This window comes from Sapajus apella, unplaced genomic scaffold, assembly GCF_009761245.1.
Source record: "Sapajus apella isolate SASKATOON/1434 unplaced genomic scaffold, GSC_monkey_1.0 scaffold267, whole genome shotgun sequence".
Classification (NCBI taxonomy): Eukaryota; Metazoa; Chordata; class Mammalia; order Primates; family Cebidae; genus Sapajus; species Sapajus apella.
Genome location: NW_022437207.1, coordinates 162,957 through 173,280, shown reverse-complemented (window position 1 = coordinate 173,280; position 10,324 = coordinate 162,957). Strand labels below are relative to the sequence as shown.

The window sequence follows — 10,324 nt, the reverse complement described above, 5'->3', positions numbered from 1 at the left end:
CCCCACTCCCTCCCCTTCATCTCCTCTTTCCCCTCTTCTCCCCCTCCCCTCCCTCTGTCTTCTCCCTTCCCTCCGCTTTTTCTCTCCCACCCCCTCCCTTCCGCCTCCCCAGGTCCTGGGAGGGCTCCCAGTCCCAGTGTAGACCTGGGACTACACACCCCCACTCCCGCCTAGCAAGCTGCCTCCATGCTGGAGCTCCCCAACCTGGAATTGCCCCCACTGGGAGCACCCCCCACCACAGCTGCCCAGTCCCCACCACTCACGGAGTGATCCCGCCCTCCGCCCCAGCTTTCCTCCTGCCCGCAGGCACCCGGCCTTGGGGCGTCTCCTCGGAGGCCCCGCGCTCAGGCCCCCCCCCACCGTGTCCTTTGGCAGAACGTAGCGCTGCTGGAGGAGGAGGCGGACATCAACCAGCTGACCGAGTTCTTCTCCTACGAGCACTTCTACGTCATTTACTGCAAGTTCTGGGAGTTGGACACGGACCACGACCTGCTCATCGACGCGCACGACCTGGCGCGGCACAATGACCACGGTGCGTGCGGCAGAGCGGCAGGCGGGGCGCGGGGACACCGAGTGCAATGACCATGGTGCGTGGGGCAGAGGGATGGGCGGGGCGCGGGGACACGGAGCGCAATGACCACAGTTCGTGGGGCAGAGTGGTGGGCAGGGCACGGGGACACGGAGCGCAGTGACCACGGTGCGTGGGGCCGAGGGGCGGGCGGGCGCGGGGACACCCAGCACAGTGCGCAGGGCAGAGGAGCAGGCGGAGCATGGAAACAGCGAGCGCCTTCTCTCACGGGCCTCCCGGGCCCGCAGCTGCCTCTCCTTCCCCAGGCCACTCCTTGTGTCTGGGTCCCGGCGTGCGTCCCTGCACCACACCTCTGGCGGCTGGCGCCTACAGGGTCAGTGTGGTCCGCTGGTCCTGAGGCTCCGACAGCCGCCCGTTTGCGACACCATCGTCGCAGGTCTTCATCGTTAGGACCCGAGAGAGCGCGCAGACCCTTCCCTCACAGGCTCACGGAGACTTCCAGGAGCCAAAACCGACGTATTCCTGTGTGGCTTTCTTAAGTCTCCTTCCCTCCCCCACCCCCGAAGAAAATCTTATTAACAAGAAGAGTATTTCTGAGCTCGCCTGCGTGTTTTGCGTGGTTCCCCGAGGGTGAGCCCCGCCCACCTGCGTCTCCGCGGCTGGCCCTGGGCCACGTGGCCATGGTGGACCCCACTCAGCCGGCGTAGGATGCGCACCTGAGCAGACGTAGCATTTCCCGGATCTGTTCCTCACGCAGTTCAGGGAGACACCTAAGCCCTGAGCCCCGTAACTAGCTGTGAAAGGAGCGCAGCCCCGCAGAGCCGCCCTGCGTGGCCCGTGCGAACGCTCGCACAGCTGGGAGTCAGCCCAGAACCCAGCGCTCGTGCCCCTGTGAACGCGTGCCGGCCGCCGGTCTCTCTGTTCCTGTGGGGCCCAATCTGGGCCTTGGGGCAGGGTGGCGGGTGCGGCCGGCTGGGCTGTTTCTCACGTGGCGCGGCCTGAAGCTGCGGGCATCTTGGCCCCATGCGTCCCGGAGACCCTGGTGACCTCAGGGACGGCCGGCTTGGGACAGAGCAAGCGCCAGGGCTGGCGGCCGCAGTGCGTTCACTCTTGCCTCTTGTGACATTCGGTTGAAACGTGTTTCTTCTTGTGATCGAACTGTCCGTGTAGAAGCAGAACCTTTGAGGCACGCGTGAATGCTCCGCTCTTGAGAAACTGTTCTTTGAGCCGCAGTCAGCTTTGCACACCGTGGGCTTGATGCTGGGCCTGGCCCCGCTTGACGGGAAAGTGCGGTGGGCACCCGTGAGGAGCCTGCAGGGGCGTAGGGGCCCCAGGCCCGTCCCAGACTCAGGCCGCCTCCCGGCATTCGGTCCGCGCGGCGTCCAGGCGCGGCCCTGGGGGTCGTGGCATCATGGCCGAGGCCCCGTGCGGGCTGTTCATCAGCCCCAATTCCTTTGCAGCCATTTCCACCAAGATGATCGACAGGATCTTCTCGGGAGCGGTCACGCGGTACGTGCGGCTCAGGCTCCTGACGTCGGCCACTGCCGAGTGAGGGCTCGGGGCCATCTCATTGCCCCCGCGTGGGGCGGGGGGACACAAGAACCTTTGTCACGTGAGGTCCGAGGAAGGGGATGGCCCAGGCCAGGGTTTTTGTCGGGCGCCGTGAGCCCTGAGAAGGGGTCGTTGCGGGCACCCGGGGCCGTGGCAGTGATGGGGGGACCCCGCCTGGACCTGGGGGAAGCCGTGTGGCCGCGTGGCCTTTGTCTCCCCCCTGGAGGAGCAGGAGGAAGGCTGGGTCTTGGGGCCTCCTCTCGCCCGGGGACGTGGGCAGGGGCCCCCTGCCTGTGCTGCCCTCCCTGACGGCGTCTTCGTCTGTCCATCCTGGCCTCCAATCTAGAGGCAGAAGAGTGCAGAAGGAGGGCAAGATCAGCTACGCCGACTTCGTGTGGTTTCTCATCTCGGAAGAAGACAAGAAGACGCCGACCAGGTGGGTCCCCGCCACAGCGTGCTCCTCTAATGGTGGAGGAGCTGGGAGCCTGGCCTGTGACATGCGTCTGCGAGTGGATGTGTGCACGCCTGCTGCGGGGCCTGGGGCTGCAGGGGCGTGCCAGGAGGGCCCGGGGCGGGGGTCTGGGACGCTCACAGCTCTCGGGCCGCAGCATCGAGTACTGGTTCCGGTGCATGGACCTGGACGGGGACGGCGCCCTGTCCATGTTCGAGCTGGAGTACTTCTACGAGGAGCAGTGCCGGAGGCTGGACAGCATGGCCATCGAGGCCCTGCCCTTCCAGGACTGCCTCTGCCAGATGCTGGACCTCGTCAAGCCGAGGACCGAAGGTGACGCCGCGCGAGGGCACAGGCCAGGGGGAGGGTGGACGGGTTAGAGGGCGGCCCGGGGTGGGGGTGGACGGATGAGGGGGTCCGCATGAAGGGGGACGGCCCGGGGTGAGGGTGGACGGCCCGGGTTGGGGGGGGACGGATGAGGGGGTCCGCGTGAGCGGGGACGGCCTGGGGTGAGGGGGTCCGGGTGTGGGGGGACGGTGAGCGGGGAGGGCCCAGGGTGAGGGGAGGAGCCTGAATGAGGACATCCCCCTGGGAGCAGTGTCCCTGCTGCGAAGGGACCCTGGGAAAGGGCCACGCCCACTGTGAGGAGGGCAGCGGCGCAGGTCCCTGGTGTCGGGGTGCCAGAACGTCGTGCTGAGGACGTGGGCACCCCTTCGGTGACCTGCAGAGCCCAGGGCCGGGGCTCACAGGGGCCGTGGGCACCAGGCTGAGGGACCAAGGGCCGGGTTCCTGCTGAGGCCGCACAAGGCAGTCTTTACCCGTCTATTCCCCTCACCACTGTACCCCACCCGTTGCACCAACTCCTCCTGCACCCCCACCCAGTGCCCTCTAAAGCAGAGCAGAGCGTGCCCACCCAGCTGCCTGGCTTTGCCCTGCGTCTCGGGATCCAGCTCCGGGCTTTCACTTGGACATGGTTCTGAGGCCGCCCCGCCCCTCCCTGCGGACCCGTCCCTCCTGCCGCCCCGCCCTTCCCTCCACTACGCCCCTCCCACAGCCCCGCCCCTCCCCCGCCACGCCCCTTCCTACTGTCACGCCCCTGCCAGCCGCACCGCCCTGTGCGTGGCCCCCCTGGTTGTCAGTATGGGGGGCGGGGGGCAAGCTCTCTGGTGCCACCTGCGCCGGGAGCTCCGGTCTCCGTAATTTCACATGCAGGGGTCCCCGTTGTCCGCGCCTCCCCGCACCTTTCCCCGTCCCAGCCCACGCATCCTTCGGGCGCAGGTGACCCCAGCACCGTTCTCCCGCGCCGGTCCCGCCCAGGGCCGCCTCCCGTGTCCGCCCTTCACGTTCCACGCGCTGCCTGGGAGCTGGAGCCCGTGTGACCGTCCACGGGCAGCACACGCGGGCTCCGCAAGGGAGGCCGCGCTCACGCCTCGGACCCGCTCCGCCCCCGCAGGGAGGATCACGCTGCAGGACCTGAAGCGCTGCAAGCTCGCCCACGTCTTTTTCGACACGTTCTTCAACATCGAGAAGTACCTGGACCACGAGCAGAAAGAGCAGCTGTCCCTGCTCAGGGTCAGCGCGAGGCGGGGGGGAGTGGAAGGACCCGGGGAGAGGGGACGGGGAGGGGACAGGGGACGGACGGGGGGGAGTGGAAGAACCCAGGGAGAGGGGACAGGCAGGGGACAGGGGACGGACGGGGGCGGCTGGAAGGGCCCGGGGAGAGGGGACTGGTAACGGACAGGACGGGTGGGGGGGGGGGAAGGGCCGGGGGAGAGGGGACAGGCAGCAGGGCGGCCGGGGGAGAGGGGACGGGCGGGGGAGGGCGGGGGGGAAGGGCCTAGGAGAGGGGACGGGCAGGGGGAGGTGCGGGACTGGAGGACTGCCCGGAGAGACAGGGGAAGAGGTGGGGTAGGAGAGAATGGGGCATGGGGGAGGAGGATGGCCAGGTAGGGGACAGCCTGGGGGAAGACGCCTGGGGAGAGGCTCGGACCGGTGAGATCCCTGTGAGGCGGGATTAGGCCAGGGTTCCCCCTTTCTCTGACTCTGTGACTCAGGCCAGCACTGCAGGCCCTGGTGTCACAGTGCGAGAACCTCGTGTTCAGCAGACGGGCAGACAGCCTGGGCTGCGACACGCGTGTCCCTCACATGCGCGCTTCCTCCAGGACAGTGACAGCAGCAGCTCCGAACTCTCGGACTGGGAGAAGTACGCGGCCGAGGAGTACGACATCCTGGTGGCCGAGGAGGCTGCGGGAGAGCCCTGGGAGGACGGGTGAGTGCCTGCAGGGGACGGGGGCGGTGGGGGGAGGGACACGGGGGGCGGTGAAGGGTGACACGGGACGGCAGTGAGGGGAAGATGGGGGCGATGAGGAGGAACACGGCGGTGGGGGGGAAATGGGGCGGTGAGGGGAGACACGAGGTCAGTGAGGGGGGGACACGGGCAGTGAGGAGGGGACACATACGGCAGTGAGGGGGGACACGGGGGATGCGGGGTCAGTGAGGAGGGGTGGGGGGATGTGACAGGAGAGGACAGCCGTGTGGAGTTCGGTGATCCTGGCTCTCAGGCTTCACATACCAGGTGAGGAATAGCGAGGCCGAGTGAAGACGCGTTTCCCTGTGCACGTGTGTTCTCAGCCCACGGCTGGCGCCTGCCGGGCGGGCTGCGGGGTCGGTGGCTGCCGGCCTCCCCCGGGCCTGAGGCCATTCTGGGTCCCCTGTCCCCTTCCAGCCTTGGAGGCCCCAGGAGGCCGTCCGGGCCGACTGCTTTCTCCCCGGGTTGAAGGCTTTCTCAGGACACAGACCCTTTATCTGTGACGTTGACGTTTTCCGCAGTTTCTGACGTGTGTCTTCGCCGTCTTCACGTGGTGTCCGCGCGGTGCTGTGAACGTGGAGGGAGTGGCGCTGACTAGCGTGTGACTTTTGCAGCTGAGCATGTGCTGTGTTTTCTGAGAACTCGTTCCCCAACACAAACCCAGAGATTTCCCCTCCACGTTTTGCTGTTTTGACTGGGGTCTCAGGTCCAGTTGAGTAACCGTTCCCGTGGGGTGTGAAGGTCGGAGGGAGGCTCCCGTTGTCCTCGGAGTGTCCAGCTGTCCCAGCACCACCTCTGCAAAGCCACGGGGTGGCCTGGGCGTGGTGGCAGCAGCCACGCCGTGTGCGGTCCGTTCCTGCGGGGAGAAGCCTGCGACTCCGGTGGCACGTGGGGCTGTCGGGGCCGTTTTAGAATTTTAGACTCAGCCCGTCCTCCCCGTGGAAATGCGTGTTGGACTCCGGCGTGGGTGGGGAGCGACGTGGCCACTGTCGCCATCCCGTCCCGAGCCCCTCAGTCCTTTGCTGTTCCGACCCGTGCTGGCTCTGCGGGTTTTTTTGCCTTTATATAAAAGTGAGCTGCTTCTACAAAACGTTCTGCGGAGGCCGGCGCGGGGGCCCACGCCTGCAGTGCCGGCACTTTGGGAGCCGAGGTGGCGGGACCGCTTCAGGTCGGGAGTTGGAGACCAGCCTGGCCGACGTGCCGAAACCGTCTCTACTAAACGTTTTACGACAGCGTGCCGGCAACACCGTTTGCGCCCGGAGGCGGAGGTGGCAGTGACCCAAGATCACGGCACCGCACTGCAGCCTGGGCGACAGAGCGAGACTCCGTCTCAAAAAAAAAAAAAAAAAAAAATCCGCACTTTCAGTGAGATCTTGCCGAGTGGACGGAGCCGTGGGCCCAGCTGCCCGCTTCGTCGCCCTGCGTGGCCCGGTCCACGGGCGCCGTCCGTCAGCCGTAGTTACGGCCTCTCCTTTCTCCCGGCCGGATGTTGTGACGTGTCTACTTGAGCGTTTTGTGGGTTTCCTGGGGTTCTAAACGGTCCTTTTGAGATTCCTGTCTCCTGTTACCTGTCGGCAGCATCTAGAAATACGTTTATCGACCTTGTGCTCTGCGCCTTCGGGAAATCCGCTGACTAGACGCAAACGCGCTCAGCAGGGTCTTTGGCGTTTCCTGCGTGGACAGCGCCGTGTCCGTCAGTGGGCACGTTTCCTGCCCTCCCACCGCGCTCTGTATTGCTTTTTTTCTTTCTAAGACAGTCTTGCTGTGGCTCCAGGCCGGAGTGCAGTGGCGTGATCTCGGCTCACTGCAGCCTCCACCTCCCCGGTTCAAGCAATTCTCCTGCCTCAGCCTCCTGAATAGCTGGGATTATAGGCACCCGCCACCACACCCGGCTACTTTTTGTATTTTTACTACAGACGGGGCTTCACCATGTTGGCCAGGCTGGTCTCCAACTCCTCACCTGCTGATCCGCCCGCCTCGGCCTCCCGAAGTGCCGGGATGACAGGCCTCAGCCACCTGTAATCTTCCTCTGGCCTGCTGCCTGGCCTGGAAGCTGCAGTGTGATTTGGGGGGCTGGGGGGAGCCAGGGCGCACGGCCATGGTTCCCAGCCCTGGGGGCCGTCTCCCCTGACGCAGCAGTAAGCGGGTGCCGCACTAGGCCTGGTCTTCGGAGGCGTCCTCACAGCCGGGGCTGGGTTTCTCACATGCTTTCGCTCCGTGGTTCCTGTCTGTGGCCATAAAGTCAGTCACACTGCGTCGTTTTCAGCCGGCCTTGTGTTCCCAGGATAAATCTTCCTGCGTCATACGTTACCCTCGTATAGTATTGATTATCTGCAGCGTTTTGTTTGCTGATTGAGTTTTTGAGGCGGGGTCTCACTGTCACCAGGGCTGGAGTGCAGCGGTGGGATCTCAGCTCTCTGCGGCCTCCACCTCCCGGGCTCAGGTGATCCTCCCGTCTCGGCCTCCCGAGCACCTGGGACGACAGGACTGCGTCTCACACCCAGCTTCTTGTTTTAAGAGAGTCTTACTGTGTTGCCCAGGCCGGCCCCAAACTCCTGGGTTCAAGTGATCCTCCCTCCTCGGCCTCCCAAAGGGCTGGGGTTGCAGGCGTGAGCCCCCGCGCCCGGCCGGCTGATTTTCTGCCGATATCTGGGTCTGGCTTTGGTGTCGGGGTAATGCGGGCTCAGGGAAGGGGGAGCAGTGTTCTCTCCCGTGTTTTCTGGAAGAGCGTGTAGACACTCCTGTTTCTTCGTTCCTCGATGGCTGCTAGAATTCACCAGTGACCCCGGGGGGGCCTGGGTTTTTCAATAACCGCTCGCTCTGTTGTGGTACGACGGACGTTTTGGGGGTGCCCATGCCTGCGCCTTGATGTACCTTCATAGCCACAAAGCCATGACTACCGTCAGGGCAACGCATGCCCCGCTGTGCTCCCCCCAGAACTGTAGTTACCGGAATTTTCTTGAATTTCCTGGACCCGTTTGGTGGAATGGGCCAGGGAGGCCACTGGGAACGGCAGCTTCGTGAGAGGCTTCCAACTAAAAATCAAATTCAGCCGGTGTGGTGGCACACGCCTCTAATCCTGCACTGGGAGGCCGAGGCGGGCAGATCACGTGACGCCGGGAGTTCGAAACCAGCCTGAGCCACATGGTGAAACCCCGTCTCTACGACAGAGAGAGAGATGGTGGCACAGACGCCGGTAATCCCGGCTACCGGGAGGCTGAGGCAGAAGTGCTTGAACCCGGGAGATGCTGGTTGCCGTGAGCCGAGATGGCACCATTGCACCCCAGCCTGGGAAGTAAGAGCGAAACTCCATCTCACAAAAAATAAGTGACCGTATCAGAAACCGGCTGAGGCCACGTCCGTGATTCTTTTTTAGGGGGGACGGTCTGGCTCTGTCATGCAGGTTGGAGGGAAGTGGGACAGTCTCGGCTCACTGCAGCCTCCACCTCCCGGGCTTAAGGGGTCCCCCCGCCTCAGCCCCCGGAGTAGCTGCGATGACGGGAGCGCCACCGCGCCCGGATTTTTGGGGAGATGCGGTGTAGGCTGGTCCTGAACACGTGAGCTCAAGGGTCCGGCCCGCCTCCGGCCCCCAGTGCTGGGATGACAGGCCTGAGCCCCCGCCTCCGCCCTTGAGGGAGCCTTGCTGGTGTGCGCGCCTCAGACACTGGCGCGTTCACCGAAGTGGTTTCGTTACCGTCGGTGATGTTTCCTGCTTGGGAGTTTAACACCTGCGGCTTCCACGGCGCTGGCGTCTCCCGCGTGCCTGATTCCGATTTGTTTTTCTGTATGATCGGCATGGGTAAGGACGATCGATTTCAATCTTGTCACGGAACCACGAGTACCACTGATGTTCTGGTGGCCTTGTTCGGGTTTTCCTTCTGTTCTCCACGTGCCTTCCCGCAGCAGCGTGGGCCGCTGACGCCCGAGGCCCTTTCCTGTCTTCTCAGTGGGCACTGGGAGCCGCCGGGTCAGGCGTCCTCACTTACAGGCAGCTCAAAACACTCTCCTGTTCCCGACCCATGGTCGCCACAGAGCTGCATTGTAACCCCCGCCCCTCCCCAGACTCCCCTCCTGTTCCTGCCGGGCTCTTGGGGCTCCCGCTGTGCCCCGACCATCTGTCTCTTCCTCCTCTCCCCATTCTCCTCCTCCCCTGTCCGCCTTCTCCCCACCTGACCAGTGTCCACCGCCATTGCCGCCCATACCTGCGCTCAGGTAGCCACGTGCCACCTCCCCCATGTCCACTCCCGCCCTGGCTGGCGGCACTCACATCCGTGGCCGGGGTGACCGGGCCTGTGGGGAGCTCAGCGCCAGGCTTCGGGGGGCGTCTTGGAGAGCAGACGTGTCCACACGGCATCTCCGAGGGTCTGTGCGGCTGGTGGCCCCGGGTGGTGCCCCCGTCACTGCCGAGACGCTCACCGCGGGCGCACGTCCAGTCCTGGTGCTGCTGTGTGGTCCGGTCCCCCGGAGCTCTCCTGTGCGTGTTGGGAGAATCCGTCTAAGCCGAGCGCGGCTGCGCCGTTTCGGAAACCGTTTCCCATCCTGGGCTTTTGTTCTGCCTTCTCGTGCGGACACCGCAGCACGTCCAGGCGGGTCAGCGCTGCTCTGAGTCACTGTCGCGTAGCTTCGGGGAAACGCGCGCCACCCAGGTTCCCCCGGTAGGAAGGCCGCGGTGGGGACCTCGTGCCGGGGGCTCCAGCCCGTCCTGTGACCGCAGGCCGCACCCCAGCTGGGTCAGCGCCTGCAGCTCCAGGTCGGCTTCGGGGCTCGGGGCTGGCGGCCCAGCGGCCTGCGTTTCCGGAAAACATGGCGCCGTCTCCAGGGCGCGTCGCCTCGCGCGGCCCCCGCGGCTTCACCATCCTCTCGTTGCAGGTTCGAGGCCGAGCTCAGCCCCGTGGAGCAGAAGCTGAGTGCGCTGCGGTCGCCCCTGGCCCAGAGGCCGTTCTTCGAGGCGCCGTCGCCCCTGGGCTCCGTGGACCTGTACGAGTTCGCGTGCGGGGACGAGGACCTGCAGCCGCTGTGACGCCGCCCACGGGGGTCCGCGCGGCCGCTGTGGAAACCGTCCCGTCGTTGTCTTTTGCGGAAAACGCGTGCGTTTGTATGGAATGATAAATTTTTATTTATTCAGAGGCGCCGTCATTGCCGGCTCGGGGCGGCGGGGGCGTGGGAAGGGGGAGTGGCTGCACCTGCCTGGAGCTGTGGGGCCGGGGGGACCGGCCTGGGGGACACTCTGGGGCCGCTCGGGAACGGGACAGGTTCCCACACGGACACCCCCAGCCTCTGCAGTCCCCGCGGTGACCCGACCTCCCCGGCGGCAGCGTCTCCCAGGAAAGGGGCGGCCCCGGACCCCTCCCCCGTCCTGCACGGAGCCCCTCGGCCTGCAGGAGCGTTTTGTGGGAAGCACAAAGCCTGTGTGGCGGTCACACTTCTGTTTTGGAATAAATGGAGGGTGTTCCGTCACACACGCAAGGAGGGGGGCCGGGGCCAC

The 10,324-nt window shown here is 65.5% G+C and overlaps 1 protein-coding gene across 5 annotated transcripts in view; it reads left to right on the top strand.

Annotated features, from left to right (window-relative positions):
- The window catches only part of PPP2R3B (protein phosphatase 2 regulatory subunit B''beta), a 41,698-nt gene extending 31,735 nt beyond the window's left edge, over positions 1–9,963 (top strand). For 4 of the 5 annotated variants that reach the window (XM_032271933.1, XM_032271935.1, XM_032271936.1 and 1 more), the window contains exons 5-11: positions 376–532; positions 1,990–2,038; positions 2,427–2,516; positions 2,689–2,864; positions 3,985–4,103; positions 4,694–4,800; positions 9,709–9,963. In XM_032271933.1, coding sequence (XP_032127824.1) covers positions 376–532; positions 1,990–2,038; positions 2,427–2,516; positions 2,689–2,864; positions 3,985–4,103; positions 4,694–4,800; positions 9,709–9,859 — 849 coding nt within the window. In that variant the 3' untranslated portion in view covers positions 9,860–9,963. The remainder of the gene's footprint in view (positions 1–375; positions 533–1,989; positions 2,039–2,426; positions 2,517–2,688; positions 2,865–3,984; positions 4,104–4,693; positions 4,801–9,708) is intronic. The other variant, XM_032271934.1, reaches the window with a different exon arrangement.
- Positions 9,964–10,324: the final 361 nt, after the last annotated feature.